The 26,339-nt window shown below is 31.8% G+C and overlaps 1 protein-coding gene across 1 annotated transcript in view; it reads left to right on the top strand.

The window, feature by feature from the left end:
* Nucleotides 1–26,339, top strand: part of LOC126742887 (E3 ubiquitin-protein ligase listerin) — a 51,515-nt gene that overhangs the window by 24,363 nt on the left and 813 nt on the right. The window contains exons 10-17 of the mRNA XM_050449737.1: nucleotides 60–466; nucleotides 7,163–7,331; nucleotides 7,405–7,570; nucleotides 7,633–7,978; nucleotides 18,656–18,799; nucleotides 18,892–19,243; nucleotides 22,440–22,628; nucleotides 22,881–23,048. Coding sequence (XP_050305694.1) covers nucleotides 60–466; nucleotides 7,163–7,331; nucleotides 7,405–7,570; nucleotides 7,633–7,978; nucleotides 18,656–18,799; nucleotides 18,892–19,243; nucleotides 22,440–22,628; nucleotides 22,881–23,048 — 1,941 coding nt within the window. The remainder of the gene's footprint in view (nucleotides 1–59; nucleotides 467–7,162; nucleotides 7,332–7,404; nucleotides 7,571–7,632; nucleotides 7,979–18,655; nucleotides 18,800–18,891; nucleotides 19,244–22,439; nucleotides 22,629–22,880; nucleotides 23,049–26,339) is intronic.

The following is a 26,339-nucleotide window of genomic DNA, read 5'->3' as shown; positions in this document are numbered from 1 at the left end:
ATTTTTAGCTTTATTTAGTATACCACTTATCACGCATATTGTATTTTCCAATATTTTAGGTGAAACACTACTCTGAACTAACTTACTATCATTCCTTATTTGATCAACGCATTGTGGACATAACGAATGACACCGATGACAAAATTTTAACGAAAGTTAAATATCTTTTAAAAAACAACTGTGGTAGATATGGTTGGCTCTGGAGCATAACTACTTACAAATTTCACATGAAACATAAACGTGAGAGTTCGGACATCGAAGAAATGTACAGAGAACTAATTGTCAATAAAGAAGAGTGTCAATTAAGTGGAGTCGTTCATCTAAGTCAGCTAATAAAAGAAAATAATACCTATTATATGAACTTGGTCAATTGCAATTCACCCACTGAACTTTCAGAGACCATGTTCACATATATTGTGAAAGCTAGGCATCATAACTCTTCTCTTTTTGTTTACGATGATCATGGGTAAGTTGTATTTCATTTAGGTTCTATCAATTTTTTGGATTTTGTGTTTGTCTAAATGTTTTTTGTTTCTATAAATTTAAGAAGAAAAGCGGTAAAATAATGGTAACGTTGCATTGACTCCTAAAGTCTAACAAATCTAGTTCAAATCAAGTCAAGTTCCTCCCAGAAAATCAAATATTAAGTGTTTTTGGGCGAAACGGTAATACTATTCCCTCTATATTCTGAGGCACATTATAGGATCGGGGGTAAGTGCAACAACATCAATTTAATATTGAAAATAAAAAGTTAAAATCAGTCCCTCCCCCGATCCTTGGCATAAATACAAGCTATAGATTAAAGTTCATTTTATTCAACCTTGTATGCCAATTTCAAGTGATGAAATTGTAAAGGCGATCTCAATTTCTCTAAGGAATTAATCAGTCGTTTACAATAGAAGACTTATATAAACTCGTAAACGCTAATTTTTCGACAAAAATAAATCTTCTAAAGTCGGACATTGACTCTTTAATAAAAAACGTGGACCTTCAAATAATGTTCCGAACATTTTGAAAGAAGAAAATAAAACTTCGCGTTCGAAAATCACATCATCGAGAAACTAAACGAACTACCTAAAAGAAGAACTTGAATTTTTTATGGCATACCATAAAAAAACGGATCACGAAGTAATCATGAATGAAATCATTGAGATCATTATTAAAATCATGAAATTGAAATTGACTTAACAAAAACTCTTTATAGGTATCGAAAATAAAATCCTGGTGTGAAAATTTTTATTGCACTCTTCAAGTTCTTCCGGGGTATTTACTGCTCCACCACAATAAACCAGGTCTTTTAAGTAACCCCACAGAATAAAAATCGCAAGGTGTTAAACCGGAGTAACGAGAAGGCCAAGGAATGGGTCCATAGCGAGTATTTACTGCTCCACCACAATAAACCAGGTCTTTTAAGTAACCCCACAGAATAAAAATCGCAAGGTGTTAAACCGGAGTAACGAGAAGGCCAAGGAATGGGTCCATAGCGACCTATCTATCTATTCGGAAACTCATTATTTAGATGTTCATGAATATCTCGTCTAAAATGTGTTGGAGCCCCATCACCACATATTCTGTCTCACATTTAGAGGAACATCCTCTAACAATTGTGACAGATCGTATCGAGTATAATAGTTGATAATGAGAAGGATAATACTGTTCTTGTCGTATTGTCTTCCACACTTGTCACGACCTTTATTCGTGATACCCTGTGTCACGAAGTCTAATAAGAAACTAATGTACACACATGGGGCCGGATGATTTCTTAAGGGAACCTTTGCGCATATAACCTGCACACGCACAAAATAATCAGACGAATGAAATATGCACTATTAAAAGACTTATTTAACTGATCGAACCAAAAATTCGTCTGAATATACGTAAGACGAATAAGATAAACACAAATCTTGATATACGTAAACAAAAAACGGTAAAAATGTATTCGTAGAGAATATAAAAAATTTGTTTAATAACATTCTCATTCTTATTTTTTCAAATTTTTAGTATCTCTTTTATTGTGGACTTTTATATCGATCATTTTTGGTATATCAACTCCTTTTGCCGAGTCCTACGAGCAGTTAAAATAAATTACTTGAGTTTCAAGTATTAAGTTGGATGTGGGGTCAAGTAAAATCCAAGATACCAAGCAGTTTGGATTTCAAGATAGAAAAAAATACCCAAGATGGTATTAACTATTTATGCAATAAAATCTACAATAGAGTAGTCAAAGGGTCTTTACACAGTGAATCATTTAATTTTACTGTGATCTCTGGATAGATACAGTATAACCGTCAAGTTATGAAACTAGTTGACAGCTACTTAGAAGATAGTCAAAATGACCTATTCCACCAGCCAAAAACAAATCATTACTTGCGGTGTTCTTCAGAGTGCCGTATTGGGTCCATACTCTTTAATCTTTATATTAATTTCATTTAATATTAAGACTTATAATATATTGAGATTCAGACAGATATTGTAAGCTTTGCTGATGAATCTGCAATATTTTTTTCAGGGAAGAATTGGAATTAAATTAAAAGCAGGGGCGAAAGAGCCATTAACATTATATTAAATTACTTAAATTGCAAAAGGAAATATAAGAGCACCAGGTTGGTGCTCTTATATTCTTAGAACTAATTTGCCAGGCTATGACAGCTAAAATAATTTATAGTTAGTCCAAATTTCACGTAAAAAAGGCCGATAGTATGAAAGACTTAGGTATAAAAATTAACCAATATCTAGTGGTTTTACACATTCAGAAATTCGCAAATGCACTAAGACTTAGAACATTGAAAGGCCTTTCAAGCACTAAGATCATTGGGGAGGAGCAACTAATAATTGTATAAAAAAAATAGAAATTGTTCAAAAAATCATAATAAAAATATTGTTAAATAAAACAGAAGATAGATACTGTATTATTATTTCAAGAAATGCTCGATTTTGGATAATTATTTTTTTTGTACTATATTTTTTTGCATATAAAAAATTAAAAATGTTACTGAAGAAGCATCCCATAATTATAATACGAGTCAAAGAGCGGATTTGTTTTCCGGGGCACAAGCTCCAATCAATCAAAGGTATTATAAATATTTAGCCCTAACGGCATATAATTTTTTGCCAGAATACCTAAAGATTTGTCTAAAACAAAGTTCTTCAATGCAACTCATTAAATACCTAATAAATCTTTGGGTAACTTAAATAAATAAGTAAATATAAAAAAGTAGATAAAAATATGGATATATAAATATGAATGGACTAATTATAATGGGATTCATAAAGTATAGTTTGCAGTAATTAAACCATAGGAGTTTTGTTTGTAATTCGCAATTTTAAATTTTGCGTATTTTAAGATTATTTCTGTATATCGCTGTTTAGGGTGAGGTCAATTTTGTTCGTTTTATTTGATTTTTAATTATATTTTGAATAGGTGCATAATTAATATATACTTAATTAACTTATGAAATAAACTTTATTATATTATATAGATCTATTATACAGGGTGTCAATTTAATATCGCGGTGCTCGATTGCGGCTAAATCTTGAAACGGAAAAAATCTTTAATAGGGGGAATGTTAATTGAGTGATAAGGGATACTTTTTAAAATTAGTTTGGTTGATACAGGGTGTTCCTAAAAATTGTGGTATATAATTTGAATTTTCATGTTTGATGTTTCACTTAAATTTTAATATTTACCACTGACGTTTTTTATCTTTTTGAAAAAATCTGTGTAGTGTCCTTAACTAAGTTTATTTTATTTTTCGAAATTCCAAAATTATTTTTTTTTATATGGGGTGGTCAAAATCAATCTTCGTTTCTCAAATAATTGTATTAATTCAGTTTTTTATTTTAATATTATTAATTCAGTTTTGCGCAATTTTTTTAAATGAACAATAAACAATAAACACCCTGGATCTAGTAATGCGTTTTGATACAGCATTCTTTTATTTTCAATTTATTGTTTTTTTGTTTTTTTTCGTTTCTTTTTTTTTTGTTCTTAAATTTGTTCTTAAAGGAAAAATTACATATTTTTTCATAGGCATTATAACGTTTATTTTTACTTCAGAATGATAAGAGCATACTGGAAGCGTAGAGTACAAAAACAAACTAGAACAGAAAAATTCTCGAAAATAAAAAAATTGGCATTCACCGGTTGTAGAAAATCCGAAAATTAGAGTGAGACAAATAAGGACTTACAAATACAGAAATCCTCCGTAGGAAAATGCCACAAGAAAAATAAATATCACTTTTATTAAGTTCAATTATTATAAAAGAAGTAGTCAATCACAAAATTGCTCAAAATGTCTATGGTTTTGCTCCAAACATAAATCAGCCCTACGTGCCAAAGATCTTCTTACTGCACGAAGCGTAGAAGGCGTAATACGTCTAAAAGACTCTTGTATGGGCTTCACCATATCTTCTTCCCTAGTTGCGGGTAAGAAGGACATCTAGTGGGACCTATCTAGTATAAAGTTTAATAAATATGTATATGAAAGTTAATTTTAATAACTAACCTAGCCTTCCAGTACATCTATTACCAAATTGGTGTATGATATGTTCCTGACATTGGCACTGAAGTAAGCTGGTGCACCGGTCAACTGTAGCCACATTTGCCTTACAAAAGGGAAGTGTTGAAAATCCTCTCTAAGAAGATTAGAAAAACTTCTCCTGTTACACGATTTTCAAAATAGTATAGCCTAATAATAAAATCATGTATTATTCTACCCCATTGATGCTTCATCTGTGTTGAAAATTATTGATAAAAACTCGATGGGGATTTTCTGTGTCGTAAAAATGAATGTTATGTCGATTTCCTGCGGAAAGTGTGAAGAGCACAAATTTTAAATTCTTGTTTCCTGTTGCTTGATTTTGTGGCCATTGACAATAAGTTATTCTTTTTTGAAAATAATTTTCGGCAAGTTCTTGATGTAACAGCATGGTAGGGAAGATATTTGTTTTTTTTTTTAAATTTTTGTACGCTTCCAGTACGCTGGAATCGTTCTTTTAATTTCTTTAATACTCTATCATCAGTATGTCGGTTATTAGGAATTTTTTCCAAAAAACTGTTAAAGCCAAAAAACGGTTCCCAAGACATTCACCGATAATGTAAATCATATTTAGTAATTCTCGCTGGGAGTAATTACTTTTGAGACAAATTGACTTAACATGAATGATAAGTAAACATTATAATGGGCATACGTCACACAATAAAGAATAAATGAATCATGGCCAACTTTTTACTTGTAAACAAAAATTTCTTATTTTTAAATGTGATAAGCATCAGGGATTAATATTAGTGGTCTTTATCACTTTATTATGGTTATTACACCTATTGTATGTTTTTTTTTACTAAAAATTGTTCGAAATAGAATTGAACAGAATGACAAAGTGCTTGTCACTCTGATTCCATAAAATATCTATTAATTGTTTTCCGTCGTAAATGTCGTAATGCCTATGAAAAAATGTGTCATTCTTTTTTTAAGAATACATTTTGAGAAAACGGCTAAACCTAAAAGCAAACTTGTTAGTATCAAATTGATAATAAAAGAATACCCTATTAAAGCGCGCTAGATATAGGGTTATATTTTAAAAAATAGCCCAACATTGAATAGAAATTATCATTATTTGAGTAACGATTTTGATCACCCCTTATAAAAAAAATAAATTTTGGAATTTCGAAAGATAAAATGAACTTAGCCAAGGACTCGTAGATTTTTCGTAAAATCAAATTTTTTTAAATTCAAGATTTTTCAAAATATTAGAATTTAAGTGCAACAATAATTTTCGTGAAAGTTTCTTAAGTTGTTAATAACTAGACAACGTCGCATTTTAGGGAAAAACTATTTTAGTGTTAAAGCGAAAGTCAAATGAGGCTCCCATTTCGGAAAAAAAATATAGATGATTCCATTAAAAAAAAAATCTAATTATGTACCACGCTTTTTTGGGACACCCTGTATCAACCAAACTAATTTAAAAAAATAGCCGCTCTAACTCAATTAATATTCCTTCTAGTCTTTAGTTTTTTCCGTTCCAAGATTAAGCCGCAATCAAGCACCGCGATATTAAATGGACACCCTGTATATATTATATGATATAGGCATTTCTAAAAAAATTGTCGTCTGTAATTTTAAAGTGCAAATATTTCTTAACATTGGAGATATTAAGGTTTTATTTTATTGTTGTAAATACAGGGTGTTACAAAATTCGGTGGAAATATTTTAAGAGGAGCGTATTATTGGAGTGAAAATATATTTTTTTAAATATGTGCCCTAAAGAGTGTTAAGTGTATCCCATAGAGTTATAGCCCGCGCAATTTGCTTGAAAATCGATTATTTGGAACACGGACTACAGTTATGGGTCAAATCTTTTGAAAATTTGCAAGTCTCGTTTGTTTTGGGTCCTCTTGACATTTTCCGTCCCAAAAATACTGTAAACCCAATTTTAGGGAAGGATTCAGGGAAGGACCCTCATGATGGCCCATATCTTATGTATCCAAAAAGAAATTTGAAAATCTAGAACACCATCTAATTAGCCATAAAAAAATCTAAAATTATCGTTTTTTGCATTTTTTCGATAAAATGCATATAGAATTAAGCATTTGCGAGAAAACCCGCAAATGCTTTATTCTATGGAAAAAATGCAAGAGACAAACATTTTAGATTTTTTCATGGCTAACTAGATGGTATTGCAAAATTTTTAAATTTCTCATAAGATATCAGAAGAGTTAGTAGATAGTAAGTCCTCTATATCCTCCCCTAGAATTGGATTTGCACGATTTTTGGGACGAAAAATAAAAAGAGCGCCCAAAAAACGGGGACATGCAAATTTTCAAAAGAATTGATGCATAATTCTAGTTACGGTTCCAAATAATCGATTTTCTTTAGGCAATTTGCGCGCCCTGTAGCTCTGAGGAGAAGCAATTTAGGATACATGTTTCTACGAAAGAAAAGTCTTATTTTAACGCCAACTTAACTCGCTCTTAAAATATTTGCACCGAATTTTGCAACACCCTCTGTATTGTAAAGTTATTGTCTTTTAAATGTAATCAGTTTTTGGTTCTATTTTATTTCTTGTAAGCACTAGAAATAGTAACTTAGTGCGTCTAAAAGAATACTTTCAGCAAATAAGACTACAAGATTTTACCATATTTTTATTTTAAAATATGTTTTAGAAACATGGACTGGGAGCAGACAAACGAAGTTACCAAATCAGTGAAAATCGCTACATTTTTAATAAAAGATTGCCCTTTCGTTCAACGCTCATGGGATTTTATAGTTATAACATTGGCTTCATGGACGTCAAATTGTTTACATGCGCGGAGAATATTAGATCGTTTAGAGGTAAATCTTAAATCTAGAAAAGTATTAAATTTATAGTTCTTTTTAAAATATGTAAATATCGCTTCTCCTTTAGTATCAGGCATTACTAGTGTCTGTTGTTAACCTTTATTTGGCTGTATGTGATAAAATCGAAGAGTTTAGGAAAGAAAGCATTAATGTGAGCTCCTTAAATGAGTGGGATGATGTTCTTCATGATGGAGTGCACTCTGATATTGCACATTTATGGATATTTCTAGCAGGTATTAACCACTTCTACTATCATTGAAATACCATATAGAAAAATTGCAAAACTAATTTTTAGAACACTTTAAAATACCCTCTGGAAATTTAGTCAATCTACCACTCTTACAAAGTTTTGGTCCGGTGACGGATTACATGAAACATGGCTATATATTTAAAAGTACTGCGACCGTACCGAAATGGACAAAATTTCTAAAAATTAGCAACTCGTTACTTACGAATTCACAGACCATTTTACAGTTATGGGGATATAAAATGTTGTTAGCATTAGTACCAGGTTTAGTGAAAATAGATGGCGAAGCGGTGGATACAACCACGCCGCATAAGAATGGATTAATATTTGAGCAATTTAAAGAAAAATTGATTGAAATTGAGGACATTGTTAACAGTGTTTTAATAGATTTCAAGTAAGTAATTAAATATTTGTCTTAAGAAGTGTTTTCAGTAGTTTTTTCTATATCTTGGAACAGTACTAGATTTAACTGCTGAAACTTTGGCTGGGTTTCATTCTTTTTTTATAATAAAAAATTTATCAAAATTCTGACTCATGAAATAAATAATAGTTGCATCCCAATGTTCTACAGGTAATTACAAAGTTTTTAATGACAAGCGGATAGCTGTCAGTAGATAGCTCTCGTGTAATCGATTTAGAAATTTTGCAGTTATGCAAGCAACTGCAAAATACTTCCAGGCAAGCTGCCAGTATGTCGATGTCTCTTTTGGTCGATTTCCTGACATGTAGTCATTTTGTCTATTATTTTATTAGTAATTGTGATGAAAAGTGACATAAAGGGATTTGCAATTTTTTATATTCTCAATTTAAGTTTTACTACACAAATCACACGTGTTTTGACTTTTGGTGTTATGACTTATTTACCACCAAGAAAACTGATTATTCGCCAATAAATATTATATTAGACGAGTGTAATATTGTGAACAAAAAGTGTGATATAGACTTTTTAAATGTCTCTGGAGCAAATTAATTTGTATGTCATTTAGTTGTATTTAATTGACATTGCCAAATGTTAGATTGGATTGGTAAGCACTCACAACCCGAGTCTAGTCAGTTAGAGCTATTTTTTCCGCGCACTTATTCTTTAGTTGGTTTTGTTTTATTAATTTTTAGTTATTTATAAATAATCACATAATTACATGAATTACACTCAGAATTGAAGATAAATTACGCTAATGTTCTGTTAAAATTGCCTCTAAGCAGTTTTTAAAATAAGTAGTAAGCTACTATAACACTACACAGATATAATTTCTGTTATAATTTTGTTTTTGTAGGAGGCTAACAAATAGAATAAAATAATACGTAATTGAATTTTCTCATCACCAAAGTTAGCTCTAAAAAAAAATACTTAATAATAATAATTAGTTTTAGTATTTATTTAACCTCTGGGAAGGAGGTCCTGGAAAGCTCACTTCCTTACACCTCGTAAAATATTCAAATACCTATTACCAAAGTATATGTATATTAATATTGTAAGATTTTGCAAATAGAACTATTTTTTTCAAATTTTCAGAAACACTTTCAATTTTTACATCACCAAATATAATGACAGGCTACTGGAATGTGACAATTAGCATATCACATTGAAATAATAATGAAATTTTAATTGTTACAAAAAATTACCACTACTTTATCATAGTGACTATTAGAATGTCCTCATTCTAAATTACATATAAACAAATTAGGAAAATAGATAACTCAGACAATTTTAACAATGTGTACCATCCATACATAAGCCGTCTCTCCAAAATTGTTAAGCAAATAATAATAATAATAGTAAAGACTTTATTTTTTAATAAATGTAAAACAAATTCTTACAAACGGCGAAGTTGAGGCAATATCTTAGTAGATCGGAGGCTTCAAGAATATCATCGATTACCTTCAATAGAGCAGTCTCGCAACTGTAATCCTTCTAAATCCAGACTGAAAAACAGGGGGAGTAGACTGTTCCTGTAAATGCAGATTTATTTGTTTTTCCAAAACCCTCTCAAAATCCTTACTCACATAAACTATCCTGGGGCTTATAAAAAGAAACAGATTCACTCTGTATGAACTCATCAACCCATTCCTATAGACATATAGTATCATTTGGAATGTTGTACAGAGGGGCCTTTTAAATTAAATAATTGTTTAATATTATGTAGGTTGCGTTGTTAATAATGCATGCGTTCCAGATGCAATTAGAAATTGTGGCTCTTATCTAAGATGACTTGCAAGGGTATTTTTACTGCTATCTTTGAAGCAATTACTTTCTTTTTCTTCATTAATTAAAAACAAGAGCTTTGCAAAACTGGACTTGAAATTTACCATTTTTGAAAAACAGATTAAATTATTCCTCTGTTTAGGAGTCAGAAAAGTAAAGGCCTCGTAAAAGTAAGTTACTTCTATATAAGTGTAGGAATTATTTTTTCTGATATACAATAAGATATTTGCATACAATTTTAGTTTTTGTTACAATCATCTTGAGGAGATTATATTGCAGAAGTGTACTCTAAATGTGGCTTTAATAGTGTATTATGTTAACGCACAACCATGAAGATATAATAAGAAAATGTAATAGTGGACTGTATTTTAGTAAATGATATGGTTCAAAGGAATTGTACGTTACATACACACATGGTTTTAAATGTTTGAAGTAAAGGGCACTTACCAATGGTCTTCTGTCTTCACTGTAGATAGGGACGTCCCTTTATATAACTACCAACTTCATAAGCCTTGCTCTCACAACCAAATACAAATTAAAAGGTCCTTATTTTAGGTTTCGTAAAATTGTTAGATCCGGCACTCACGTCGTTCTTAACCCGATTGCTAGTCAATTGTCTCTGCTTTTTACCTTGCTGGTAAAAGTGCCCAGAATATACCAAATATGTGTAGTACATGCGCGATTAATAGATTTTAACAATTATGATTTAGCGGTGCGCTAACATTATCGGCCGCCAAAACACACAGTGTTTTCAGTGGGAAAAAATATACTCTCGAACAGAAAAATAAACAACAAACACCAGCATATTGTATACCCATGTAAAACTAAAAATATAAAAAATAAAATTCTGAAATTACCTATTGAAAATTCCCTATTAAATTCCCAAATTCAATAGGTAAGACTTATAGACTAAATAAATTGTTAATTTTCAGGAAGAGGACACAGTTTAATAACTGGTCTCTTAAAATTACCCACTGAAGTTTTAGCCGTTGCCACGCGAATTTGTCCGTCTTCACCGGGATGCAGTTCAATAACGCGACCGAGAGGCCATTTTAGTGGCGATTTTAAATCGCTCTGAATCAAAACTAAAGCATTAAGTTTTATTGGAGTAGATGGATTTGACCACTTGTGGCGCTGTTGCAGGGTGTTTAAGTATTCGAAAGAAAATCTCTTCCAAAAATCAGAGTGTAATTTTTGTATAAGTTGCCATCTAGACAGTCTATTTATATTCAAATGACTTAAATCGGGGTCTGGGATTCCAGAGTTTAGAGGCTCGAGTGTTAGAAAATGAAAAGGTGTTAAGGGAAAGAGATCATTAGGATCTGTAGATTGTGCCGTAAGAGGACGTGAATTTAAAATGGCCTCGATTTGACAAATTAAAGTTGACATTTCTTCAATAGTCAGTTTTTGGTCTCCAACCACTCTTAAAAAATGGGATTTAAAACTCTTAACTCCCGATTCTGCCAACGCGTTGAAATGAGGTGAAAGAGGAGGCCCAAGGTGCCAACGAATTAAAAGTTTCTCTGAAGCTTCCTTGGAAAATTCTACAAGTTGATTTTTAAAACCTATAAAATTACTGCCCTGGTCGCTCCAGCAATCAGTTACAGTGCCACGTCGTGAAATAAATCGGCGAAAAGCCGATACAAATCCTTCTGTAGATAAGGTCGTTGTAAGTTCCAGATGAATAATTTTGTATATTGTGCAAACAAAAACGCAAACATATGACTTAAAAACCTTTGCACCGCGGTAACGATAGGGAGTTACATAAAACGGACCACAAAAGTCGATTGCTATGTGAGAAAATGGCTTTAACTGATTGATTCGATGAAATGGTAAATTTCCCATTGGAGGGGGCTGATATGGTTTTGGTTTTGTTTTAAAGCAAAGTAAACACTTTGATAATAATTTTTGTATGACATGTTTAGCAGAAATGATCCAGAATTGTTGTAGTAATAAATGATGGAGGGTTTTTAGGCCTGGATGCAAATGTTGGTTATGGGTATACTCAATAACTAGGTTAGTAAAGGGATGAACTTTTGGTAATAGGAGAGGATGCTTGGCAGAGTAGGGTAAGTCTGAATTTTGAAGACGTCCACCCACACGCAGCATTCCTTCCTTGTCAATAAATGGTGAAAGTTTTCGATAAGGTTTTGGAATAGGAACATCTTTATTTAGTTTAGAAATAAGATCAGGGAATGACGAAGTTTGGACATGTTTAATTAAGACAGAGTAAGACTTCCACATTTCATCTGGACTCGGATTTTTATACAATTTTGTAGTATTTTTCTTAAAATTAATTTTTACTCTGAGACAATATGACAAAATGCGTTGAATTTTAGGTAATGACGAGAACTTATTGATAAGAAGATCCAAAGTATGATTCTCAACAGTCGTAGTAAAAACCTTGCGTTTTTCCTCCATATTTACAGCGCTAAAATCCTTTTTTGGAAGATCCCTTACACTATCGGGCCAACTACTTTTTGGATGCCAAAGAAAAGCAGGGCCCTTCCACCACAAATCATGATAGATCAATTTAGAAGCTGTTAAGCCTCTAGAAGCACAGTCAGCTGAATTAATAGCTGATGGAATATAATACCAAGATGAAGAGGGGATTATTTTTTGTATATGATTTACTCTGTTTCCCACAAAGGTCTGCCATCTCTCTGGAGGAGAGTTTAACCAGGCAAGAACTATTTGGGAGTCAGTATAGGCATAAATATTATTGACGGTAATATGAGTAGAAGAGGTGTGTATGACAAAACTCACCAGATTGCTTAAAAGAACCGCGCCTAGTAATTCTAATCGAGCTAGAGTTTGACGATTTGAAATTGGTGCTACTCGAGACCTTGCGCAAACCAAAGATACAGAAATTTGATTACCACCTTCTACCCGAAAATAAACTACTGCGGCGTAACCTTTGTTAGACGCATCACATATGGCTATGATGTCACAAGATCTGTTTGCAAGACTAATTTGCCTTGGAAGTTTAAACTCTGATAACAGGGGAAGTTCAGATTTTAACTCGGTCCATAACTTTACTAGAGGTTCTGGAGGAGTATCATCCCAATCTATTTTTAAGAGCCATAGTTGTTGCATAATGTATTTAGCTAATAATAAAATAGGACAAAGAAGACCTAAAGGATCAAATATTCTTCCTATGACCTGCAAGATAGTACGTTTTGTACATTCAGATTCATGTGGTTTGTATTGATAAGTAAATATGTCACTTTTTGGATGCCATTGAAGGCCTAAAACCTTGATAAAATTTGGTTGTTCTTTGTCAAAAGAAAGAGACATTTGGCGGTCAGATTCAGGGACTGCAGCTAATAATTCTGGACAGTTTGAGGCCCATTTGGCCAACTGAAATCCACCAGATTTCAATAAGTCGATTAGCTCCCTTTGAAGATCAAGGGCTGAAGAAATAGAAGGGCTAAATCCGAGAACATCGTCAATATATGTATTTTGTTTTAAAATACGACTTGCATTGGGAAAGTTTTCCTTTTCGCGTTCTGCGAGTTCATTAAGGGTCCTTATGGCAAGAAAAGGTGAGCTAGACACTCCAAAAGTAACTGTATTGAGTTCATATTCGCGAATTGGATCCTTTGTTGAGAATCGCCACAAGATTCTTTGAAATTTTCTATGTTCCGGGGTTATCAGGATTTGTAAAAACATGCGTCTTATATCGGCTATGAAAACTATCGGATAAAGACGGAAAATAAGTAATAAAGAACTCAAATCGTTTTGTAATTTAGGACCAGGTAGCAAAGTGTCATTAAGACTAAGACCTTTAGGACCCTTTGCCGAAGCATCCCAAACAACACGGAGTTTAGTGCTAATACTATCCGGTTTTAGTACACAATGATGTGGCAAATAACACGAAATATTTGGTTTGGGCAAGTTAAATGGAATAAGAGTCATATATTCATGATGAATATATTCATTTATAAAATCTGAGTAAGAATTGTATAATTCAGGAATTTTTATAAGTCGGGATTCAAGAAGTAAAAATCTTCTGAGGGCTTGAGGATAAGTATTTCCTACGTCTGGTTCCGATTCTTTAAAAGGAAGGGATACCATAAACCGACCAGTAGAGGTCCGTTTGACAGTTTGGCTAAAAATCAACTCAGCCCTTTGATCATCCCCTGAAATTAAAGGAGCGGAAGGGATTTCTTCAAGTTCCCAAAACTTGGTCATTATTAACTCAAGAGGTTGAGCTTCTGAGTTGTGAAGAAAATAAGAAGTCGTTTTCGAGGGACAAGAATTATTGTTTACTTTCCCCAAAACAATCCAACCGAAGACGGTCTCAATAGCCGTAGGCTGACCAACTTGGCCAACAATTTTCTTTTCTTTTAGTATGTCAGTAAAAACTTCGGCCCCTAATAGTAAATCAACTGGACTAGAAATATAATAGGATTGATCAGCAAGTTCAAGCCCTTGTAAGTGTTTCCATTCATCGTTTTGTAAAGTAAATGAAGGCATGCTCGAGCATAATTGTGGTACAACAATGGCTTCAAACGACAATAAAGGATTAACTTTCCACTTTGGTTTTATGGTACAATGAGCTATGCCCTTTGAAGTGAAGGATGACATTTGATTTAAACCAAAAATTGAGGTTGTAAATTGACGCCTTGGAAGACCAAGACGGCGAAGACAGATTTCTGAGATAAAGCAGTTTTGACTGCCATTGTCAATTAAAATTCTTATGGGTTGATAATTCCCTTTACCATCCATTATCTCTACGACAGCTGTAGCTAGAAGAACAGTACCTTGAATAGCAAAGGTATTACCACAATGGGTATTTAGATTATCGTTAGTTTGGTGGGTTGTGGCAGAATTAGTAGTAGAACAAGAGGGTAGGTTTGAAGCATTAGATTCAGAAATATTTTTAGACATATGAATTAATGTATGGTGTTTACCATTGCATGTCTTACAACGATATGTTGAAGAACAATTTTGAACAGAATGAGATGGGTGTAAGCAGTTTAAACAAAGTTTTTTCTGCTTAACAAATGAAAGGCGATCTTGCGAATTTTGTTCTGCGAATTTTGTGCATTTTGTAAGTACATGTAAGGCATTACAAAGAAAACACTTAATGTTAGGATTAGGTAAAGCATTGTTATTAGATACGTAGGCTGAAAAGGCAGTAGCAGGTTTATTATTGGATTTGAAATTCGGGTATATATTTTGTTTGGTATTTGGCTGAAAAAAAGGTTTGTTAGATTTATTAGATATAGAATGTTGCAAAGACTCTAAAGCTTTACATTTATTTTCCAAAAATAAATATAAATTCTCATATTTTGGAATTTCAACTTGACTAAATTCTATTTCAAAACTTGTTCTTGTAGGTATATCTATTTTCTCTAGTAGAATAAAAAACAGTAAAAAGTCCCAGTTTTTTGTTTGAAATCCGAGAGCATTCAAGACTGCTAAAGACTCTGAAAATGTATCAATCAAATTTCTTAGTTCTTTCGAGCTATCATTTCTTAGTGTAACTGACATTATTGCATGAATTGCATTAGAAGCCATAAGCCGTTTATTTTGATAACGACTGATTAATTTATTGTATGCGATATTATAGTTATCATCTGTGATAGCAATGCCTGTTAACAGTTTCAAAGGCTCTCCTTCAAGAAAAGAAAATAAATACTGTAGTTTTTGAACATTGCCTATGTTATCATTGTCGTGAACAATTTGGTTATACAAATCAAAAAATGTTGGCCAAAATTTCGGATCACCCTTAAAGGTAGGCACACTTAATTTATGCAATTTAGCATTTGATTCAACTCGAACAACATTGGAAGAAGATTGATCGGTTTGCAAGCAAAGTTTGTTGTAAATCATTTTACATTCGTAATAATTCTTCACAACATCTTTCTGAATTTTGTCTTGAGTTTTATAATCCTCATCAGAATCTTCTGGGATTGCCATAATGACAAAATTATGGTACTCTCCAAATTTTTCATAAATTTCATCCAAATCGGTATACCTAACTTTAAAGTGTTCCATGTATTGCGGACTTTTTTCAGACTCTTTAGCGAAACGATGACATTCAGCTATGCTATTAGTAAGCACATCTCGTTTCTGAATTGCCTTTTTTAAAGACATTTTTTTTTCTTTAATAAAAATTTTTTATTTTAATTTTTCCCTAGTTTTTTTTTTTTGATAGCTATACCTACTTAAATTACCATAAAAACCAATAATCTAAGGCAATAATAAAAATAAGTCACTTGAAAAGTACGCGAAAAGGAAATAAATAAGTTTTGGGATCAAATCTGCTACACTATACTAAAGCTTAAATGCAGAGCCTCGCGGTGCGAATTGACCGGAGTCGAGACTGTGAAATGCAGTAAAACGCGGGACAATTTCTGCCACGGGATGATAATTTACTCGTCTAAAATAAATTTCAATGTCACTGACGAGCGGTGATCGGATTTTTGAGAGACATTCAGAAAGGATCGGAAACGAACGAATGACGAGTACCGGTGCGCGCAGCGCTTTGAGCGGAGTACGGATTGCACTACACACTACGTAAAATTTTTAGAATAGTTTTGAAAAAAAACTTGTTTATATGTTTTGGAGACTACAATTATTATTTTTAATTTTTTAATTTTTTATTTTATTTTTTTTTATTTTATCCGGCTCGAAGGACCAAAATGTTAACGCACAACCATGAAGATATAATAAGAAAATGTAATAGTGGACTGTATTTTAGTAAATGATATGGTTCAAAGGAATTGTACGTTACATACACACATGGTTTTAAATGTTTGAAGTAAAGGGCACTTACCAATGGTCTTCTGTCTTCACTGTAGATAGGGACGTCCCTTTATATAACTACCAACTTCATAAGTCTTGCTCTCACAACCAAATACAAATTAAAAGGTCCTTATTTTAGGTTTCGTAAAATTGTTAGATCCGGCACTCACGTCGTTCTTAACCCGATTGCTAGTCAATTGTCTCTGCTTTTTACCTTGCTGGTAAAAGTGCCCAGAATATACCAAATATGTGTAGTACATGCGCGATTAATAGATTTTAACAATTATGATTTAGCGGTGCGCTAACATATTATGCAATTTGAACTTCTTATAACAAAACCAAGAATTGGATATGTTTTGTTGATTATTATGATAAAATGGGTAATCAAGTTTGGCCCAAAAAAACACAAGATCTTTGTACTTGGTTTTTTTCTCAAGCATCATATTTTTTTTAGTTGTTTTTTTCGCTTTCTGGATGTCCTACTTTTTGAAATTTTGCTGATTAAGACATTTACCAGATTTAAAACAGTTATAAATACGAAACATACAAAAATGGACAAAAAAGATATTCTGAGAAAAACTTCAATCAATGGCGACTGTCGAGTTTTACATATATTATTTTATACTGTTTATTTTAGACTACTTATATAAACTATTTTTAACAGGCTTTTAAATTGATGAAAAAGTAGAAAAGAATTTTAATAAAATCGATTAATCAATTTGACAATTTAAAACTGTTATTTTGGCAGTACGACGTTACTTACATAGTTTGTAGGTAGCATAATACTTTATGTTATTATCTATTTAATTTTTATTCTCGAAACAAATTAATCTGCATAACATGAACTGGAAATTTTACCAAATTCTATGGTATGCATTAAAAATCTGAACTATAAATTCTTACTTCTACTAAGTTTTGCAATTTGCTTACTTTTTGTTTTTGATTTTTAACACTGCTTAGGCATTTTTATAGAATTTCAATAAACCTAATTGAACAAGTTGGTTTAATAAAAACAGTTTATGGCCATAACAATCTTTGTTGTTTTTCCCAGTCATACTAAAATCTATGTCGATATCAAGATATTTTTCATTTCCGTTGCCGCAAGCTCTCGATGGCAACTTTGGAATTGGAAAATTTTAAATATATTTTTCTAAATATGCTTAAAATTTAGTTATTGTTTTCACAATAAAATATAATCAACATCTGAAGCAGTATGGATTTAAATGGAAAATATTTAAGGATAATCTGTGAAAGTTGTATGCTTTATTTACAAAAATTGTAAAAAATTATTCTTTGTTTTATTGGTTATTTTACTTGAACTTTTCATACTTTTTTTTCAATTTTCAACTTTTTTTTCAATTTTTTTTCAAATTTTCTAGAGTATTTAATTTTTGTTTACTGTGGTACGTTCATATTTGTTCTTAATATTCCTTGTAATTACTAACGACAAAAAGTAGAGTATTTGTGTGACGTCAAATTCTATTTCCTTCAGAAGTTTAAAAACTGTTTTTACTAATATATATTTTTATAAGTCATTAAATAACCAAACAAAACTCAGACGCAACGGTTACACTCACAAAAAGGGTTCCACGAAGTAGAAGAAATTTCCGCTAATTATTAAAAAAAAAAATGTATCATGGTAGTACCAAGACGTATAATATACTGAAAATTCTTAATTTTGACTACTATACACAGACAGATAATTTATATGAGGTAAGTTAAGTAGCCACGCTGGTTGTGTGAGTTTAATAATTAAACGTTCATATCAATATTTGTTAATGCATTATTTAAAAGCTTAGTTAAGCTATCAGATAAAGATAAATGTTCTGATTGAATATTTATATTTATATTCATTACAACTTGATTGCCTTAATAAATTAGTTTTTCCCAAAAAAAAAACTTTACGTAAAATCATTTAATCTCTTCGAATTTAAATATTTATTTCTTTTTGGAATGCATCTAATATTTGTACAAAAAACGTTAATTCCTTTAAAATATTAAATGGATTTAGGTTCTAAGGCAATTTCTAACAAGTACTCAAAATCCCACAGTTTTCTGGTCTCCAGTGTACATGCTTATAAGAAAAATAAAAGAAAAATACTTATTTTTTAGTATTGGGGAAGACAGCTGTAAAGTGGAACCGTCCTACGACTCGTTTACCTATACTCTTGCTTACTTACTATTATGGGATGTACTTTTAAACCTGTTCCAACAGGCCTCTCCAGAATTACGTTATCAATACGCTGAATGGCTAAAGTAAGTATTGCTTAGTAATAAATAATAAAAACTATGCCGTCAATAAAAACATAATTAAATAGATAGTTGAATCACATTAATTTTAATTTTAGAAGTGCTTCTCTTCTTGATCAATTTTTAATCAACATATTTAAATTAATGGGTGTAGAAACCATCGAGCAAGGTGATGTAAAGTTTGCACATGATGACTCTCTGAACAATCCAATAGACTTGCAGTGCTACCATACATTTTTTGGGAGTGACACAATCGAAAAACTAGCGCGTTATCTTTATAAATTTTCCCTCGAGCAATTTCCAGCACTAGTACGACAGTGGTGGTCTGGTTTGGATGTAAAAACTTCACAAGTTGTTGAGAAAATAACAGAGTTACATGTGTCACCACATATCTGCTATTCAGAAATGGAAACTATTTTACAAAATCAAAATGCATTTAAGAACTTAAAGGTAAGTTTGGTAATGGCTAGATTACATATTACAGTAATTTTTATATTATAGCTAATATATTGCTTCCATTAGACGCCATAAAGTTTTGAATACCACATTAGATGTACCTCTATTTATCTATATTTTTAAAAAACCACAGAATTAGATGACATCTCTCATCAATAAAAAAGGGCAGACGATTTTTTTTTTATATCAGAGAAGAATTCAAAAATATTACATTTCTTTACACACTAGTACGTATATTACGTGTGTGGGGTATTGCGCGTGTAGTGCCTATATACATGCACAGTATTGCTTTGATTGCAAAAATACTATTTTTATAAGCCTCTGTAACATGAACCATCTTCCATCGTAATCTTGTAACATGTTGATTATACAGCAATACAATATTTCCTTTCTTTAAACCTGTGACCTAAACATTTATAAGATAAAATGCTAACGGAAATTCTCCTAAAAAAAATTTGTCATTAAATTTTCTCGAATTTTCCACTGTATACTGCCAACAGTGGTCATCGATCATCTGTTTTCATCCATCATCGTGTGTCAAAATTGGACCTGTTGTATTGGAGCGGAACTGAACAACTTTTCATTAAGGCAAATAATTGCGGCAATTCTTGAGTGTTGTGAAAGATTCGTTCCGTTTCCTCTTAATCGCCGACATTTTAAACATTGGCCCATAAGAATATTTACTCGTTAACGCCCTTGAATAATTCTAAAGTATTCTAGATTTACGGAAGTAATATTCATACCTCCAAGAATCATCTCTTTATGGCATTGACAAATGATCTTATCAGTTAAAGGTGGCTTTCTCGAAGCAAGGATTAAGTGGCTTCCTGTAATATACTTTTAACTCTTAAGTTGTCTATTCCCGTCTAGAAACGGCCGTAGTGAATACGCTTAATTTTTCCTAAAAATTTAGCGTATTGAGCGACTTTAGCACATCTTATAATTTTCGGCTGTTTTAAGCTCCTCCATTAATAAAATGCTTTTTGATTTTAGATAGACCAAACATATCAATAGAAAATTTGCGATATAATGTATACACGACAAATACTATTTTGTTATATGTTTAATTTTTTTGTTATATTTTTTTGCATCAATTGCGCTACGGTATATGAAGGAAATTATCAATTATTTTTTGATACATATCGAGAAATTTCTTGTCCTCGATGAAAGGTGGAGGGAGCGTTTTTAAGTCTGAATGGTACGCGAACGAGTGCGCAATTTGTTATGACGCTATTGATTAATATTAAGAATTTGAACACACATTTTTAAATTTACTGTGAGTAAGGGTTAAAGAGAAAATGTTGTTCTGGAAAATTCAGGTGGATATCCATGTTATCTAGATTTAATGATTGTATCTGCGATTAAATTTCTGACACTGGGTGGGTCTTATTTGGACAATTAGTGAGACAATTTTTTCCGGGAGTTGGCTGATTGAAGGAAACGTTAGAAAATGCTGATCATTACTGTAATTCAGACATAATCAGACTGTAAAATCTGATCATTGCTGCTTGTAGTAACCATCTTCTTGGTAATTATGTTGATAGTTTTTATTTCAGGTTGGAAGGAATTGTTTGGGTTTTATTTGTCTTTTGCGCTTGTTAAAGTGCTCCAAATTTATATGATATTTCTTACTGGTGTTGGAAATATTGAGAGGTTCCGGTTGATACGAAGGACGGTTTTAATTAAAATTAAAAGATGTATTATAAACATTACTGAAATGTAGTTACTGTTATTAACGAAGGAATAGTTACTGCCATTAAAAAGGGATTTATTAGGCAGGCTTGAAAGTCTTGTAAGCGATTGCGAATTATGTAGAAGCAACATTCATTATTGCATATGACTACGATTTTAACATTTAGCGATATTAGAAATATTTGGTCTTGTTTTTAGGTTGTTCATTGGTCTTGAAACCGGTGCTCTCGGAGTCTTTTGTTCGGTTTCAAAATAAGAAAGCTGGATTTTTCTACGAATTCGGGTTTGGGCTTCTAAAAGTGATGTGCGGATTCTAACCTAAAAAAGGTTCTAATCCCGATCGAAGGATTTCAGGACCATGGTTTCAATTAACATAGTTTGGGCTAATAGTGTCCTTTTCTTCATTCAAAACTCAAATCAGATTTAAACAGTCGATTAAAAAAAATCGATAAAAAATATTTAAATTTAAATCCGTGATCTCTTTGGAGAGTGCGGATAAATCCCTAAGGTCACCAAAGTGATTTAAAAGTTGCATCATTTTGATATATGAATTTGGGTCTCCTGGAGTAATGAGCTGAGCTGCTCTAGCTCTAAGCTTGTTTTTGAAGTGTATTACAATAAAGGTTTTTGGTTGTGTGTATGTTTTTATGCGCATTAATGAAATTACTTAAAATGATTTGGTCACCCTACAACTTTGGTGCTGTTAAAAAAATCTGAGATAATTTGAAGAGGTTCACCTCATTAATAGTTTAGCATTTCTGTGTCCGGCATCTTAAGATTTTTTTGTCCTGTAATATTTATTGAAAATATACTTTTTAATTGAGGTATTTTATATTATTATAAATGCAAGTTGAATTAGGATCTAACTTAACATAAAGTGATAGATAATTTTAAATTTAATTTAATTAAAGGAATCGTTGAAAATCGAACAGTATTTTTTTAGGATTATAAAATGAATAAAACAAATAAAATAATCATAAAAATTAAACGAGATTATTATTAGGCTTTCAGGTGGAGGAGAATCCTTTGTTCCTTTGGAAGACTTATCTTGCACAGGTTCTGTAACGAATAAAATATTTTCTTAGAAATTGCCATGTTCTCGTTCGGTTCAAACTAAGTTTAGGCTTTTTTTTTAATATTTATTTATTATGATTGAAATATAAAGTGGTTTTTCAAACTGACATAATGATGTCTTACAATCAAGAATTAAAAATATAAGAGTTGTTTACATTCGCAACTTAAACTTATTTATAGTATAACTATTTGATAGACTACTAGGTACGCATTGTCATGATTTTTTTATTATTTTATTAAAGAAAATATTATTCATCCTCCAATTTTTTGTGCTTAAAATAGTCCATAGAAGATTAGCTTACTATTTCATATTCAAAATGTTGAAAATCGAAGATACCTCGACACAGCCGACTGGAAAACATTGCAATACAGTAGGAATATATCGTAAAATATAACAGATATTGAAATATCTATAACTTTTTAGGTTAAAGTAATGCCAACAATTAGAGAAATCCAGGCAATATACACCGTAGACGAAGCGCAGATGGAATTAACAATAACATTACCACCAAATTATCCTCTTGGCAGTCCAAATGTATCGTATAACAAACAAATTAGTGGAGCTAATCAAAAACAATGGTTGTTACAGTTCCAAAAATGTGTGCTTTATCAAGTAAGAAAGATTTGTATAGCCCAAGTTTTATTAAATTACTAGCAAGAAAAAAACAAAGAAGCGATTGTATTGACAAATAGTTATATGTTCTATGTTCTACTTCCTTGATTTTATTTTAAATTATTAAATTTACGACGAAAACATTAAAAATGTACAAAACGCAAAAAAACAAGCTATCGCTTCTCTGTGATTAATTTTACTCTGTTTGCCAGTTACATTAACCATTAGAGTACATTATTTGATATATTTTAGAACGGAAAAATATGGAATGGTCTCTCTCTTTGGAATGCAAACTTAGATAAGAAATTTGATGGTGTCGAAGAATGCTATATCTGTTACGCTGTTTTACATGCGGGAACGTTTCAATTACCCAAATTGTCCTGCTCAACTTGTAAAAAGAAGTTTCACTCAACATGCTTGGTAAGAATTTTTGACCTGTTAGAAATTCTTAAGTTGCTGTTACAATGGAGAATCATGTAGTCCATAATAAATTCTAAGCGGAAAGTGTAGTACAGTGTTTTGTCGGAAAATGCGTTGTTTTCAAATTATATGATTTTATGGTTGTAATGCAAATAAGAGTCCACCAGGTGTTGGCTGAGGTTATTATATTCAAAGTTATACCGTCTATTTACTGTATGTGGTATACTTATTAAAAATATTTTTTTTTATGAAGGGTTTCGAAAACACTCATTTTTTCGTTAGAATGTTACAAGGAATACATGTTTTTCTAATGTAACTGCCATATTCACAGTCATTTTTAAGTTCATATTCGTATAAAGCCCGTTTCCGATGACGCATTATATTTACTGAACTTTCTTAAGTATCAAAACTTAAAGCTATTTTTACAATTTAGCCGATGCAAATTCTTATTTGGGTGACTAACTCATTGGAAATATAAACTTGTTACAACTTGCATTATGCGCAATTGTCTTATGGGAATTACATTGATGGATTATAGAAATACTATTAATAGGAAAATATTGAAAATGTGGCATCGTCTTTAAGAGATACACAAGTAAAATATTTTGATTCTTTTGGCATGCACGGCTATACCAGAAATAGGTGTCAATAGAATGGATACAGGCTGTTTAAGAAAGACGTGCAAAAATAAAGTAAAAAAAATGACAACTCCTTATTTTTACAATTTTGTTATACTTAATAATTTAAAATAGAAACCTTCGAAAATTAAAGGATTTAAGATTAAATTATTACAATGCTATAATTCTGCTTTTTTTGCAAAAAAGCCGCGTTAAGTTTGGCAACAATTAGAAACGATAAATTATATAATTAAAATGCAATGGTGGTAGTTGTTTTGAAAGTTTAACCATCTTAGTTGTGCTTCGTATATCAGAAGAGAAAACACGGAAAACATCTAAATCTACCTGTCTAAGTGATGTCATAATATAATAGCAAATGCACTTTTTAAAAAGTGCATTTGCTAGTGTGCTAGTGCAGAAAAATCCTCCTGGTACTTGTTTCAAAATTAATAGTTATACTCTATTTCAGAAGTGTGTAGAGCAATAAAACCTCATTAGGTATGCAAAAGTGGTACCTGGTGATCCACCAATATTTTATGCCACTACCTTAGTTGGGTATTAGTTCCAATGTAAAATTCTTTCTTTTCGTTGATTGCAGGTAGTGCCACCCGGTTTTGGGTCAATTTATGAGTTTTGCCCATTGTTACCCACTGATAAACATTGAAAACGGTTCGCCAAAGGCGTGCAACTGGGACTCGTTTTTTACCTTATAATTAATGTACTTAAATGCTATTTTATTTTAGAAAGTTACTTTTGTTTAAATGGAATAATATATTTTTTTCACAAATTTATTGAACATAATATGTAGAGTAAAACAGTTGAAAATGTCACTTTTGGATCTGGCACTTTTTGAACAGTGTATAACAATTTTAAATTATAATAGATTGTAGTCTTCTTCGTCATCTGACGAACTGTCATCACCTCTTGACATTATAATTAAAGGATCGACTGTCTGATCGATGAGGTTGTCAAGATCCCACATTTTGTCCTCTTGCTTAATTACATGCTGGACTGCTTTTCGCCAATTCTCTGGTGTCGCTTCCGTAATGGCTTGATCAAACAGTAGCTTAACATCTTTCATTTTAAAAGTCGTGTTTTGTCTTGCTACAAATCCTTTTACCTGCGCCCATATCAGTTCTATAGGATTTAGTTCGCAATGATATGGCGGTAAGCGCAGTACAGTTATATTATATTTTTCGGCTATATCTTCCACGGCGTATTTCATGAAACGAGTTTTGTGTAAGTTTGCTATTGCCAGCAGTTCTTTTTTTATCAAATTTGCTTCAAACGCAATACCTTTTGCAGTCAGCCAATCGATAAATTCTTGCTTTCTCCAACTTGAAGTTGGCGTCTTCTCTATTCGCCGTGAATGATAGCTTGCGTTATCCATAACCACCATCGAATTAGCCGGAAGAAATTTTATCATTTCACCAAAATAGACCTCGAAAACGTCTGAGTTCATGTCTTCATGGTAATCTCCTGTGCGAGTCGACTCAAAGGCTAGCAGACCTTCTTTTAAAAATCCCTCTTCGCTTCCAATATGTGTGATTATAAGTCTTTTTCCTTTTCCCGAAGGTACTTTAATACCCCTAGACAGGCCTTCTATGAAAGCTTGGCGAGCACTGGTTATATTTTTGTCTTGCCACATTTTTTGGACTATATAACCTTCGTTAATCCACGTCTCATCAAGATAAAGAACTTTCTTTTGCTCCCTGCGGTACTGCTTGATACTTCTCAAGTATTGTCGTCTCCAACAAACAATTTCGTCGCTCTCCAGTAAAAGTGCTTTGCGGTTATGCTTTTCCCAGGCAAAATCCATATTTTTTAAAGTTTTCCATAAAAGTTTTCTACTTATCAACGGAATACTGTATTATAGCTACCGCTCCTAAAACATGAACTGTCTTATTTTCATTTGTTTAAGTTTTAATCCGATCTCGTGGCTTGGACGACTGATACGACTTCTGGTCTCATATGTGCATCTTTTAAAGCACATATGAGATTTTGGAATATTCAGAAACCTCTCTGCCGACACTACTGCAGCTTCCCTACATTGAAACTCGCTTCCATGTTTTTTTATAATGTGTTTAAAAATCCCAATTTAGTCGTCAATAAGACCTCAAATTTTTTTTGTAATAAAAATAAACACTAGCATTTCCATGGCAACAGCTGTAATTATGTTTAAAATATTCGAAATTTGATTAAAATATATTTAATAATACTTCCTTAACCAGCAGAGCACTTTTAAAAATTTGCAAACAGACTCACATATAACGTAGTTTTAATTTAAAAAAAAATAAAAAGCACATTTCATTTTAAATAAGAAAGCAACCGTCTCTCTCCCTCTCTTAAGAGGGTGAAGGAACAAATATTATACATATCATAATATGTGTCTATCTGTATACTTATAATTTCGCCAAAATGTAAAACAAAATTTAGCCGTTCTGACATAGCGCATTGTAACACTTTAAAAAACTCAGCCTATATTAAGGTAATTAAAAACATTTATACCTTGAGCGTCAAGAATATTAAAATGAATGTGTTGCGTGAACATTTTTACTTTTTGTTTGTCACGAATTTTCTCAGAATACAGGATGAGGATTTTCCAGAAAATCTCGTTTAAATTATCGGTTGAAGGGAACGTATAAATTCCTGTTAGATTTATAGAGATTTTTTA

Source organism: Anthonomus grandis, chromosome 12 (assembly GCF_022605725.1).
Source record: "Anthonomus grandis grandis chromosome 12, icAntGran1.3, whole genome shotgun sequence".
Lineage (NCBI taxonomy): Eukaryota > Metazoa > Arthropoda > Insecta > Coleoptera > Curculionidae > Anthonomus > Anthonomus grandis.
This window is presented reverse-complemented; position numbering and strand designations above follow the sequence as displayed.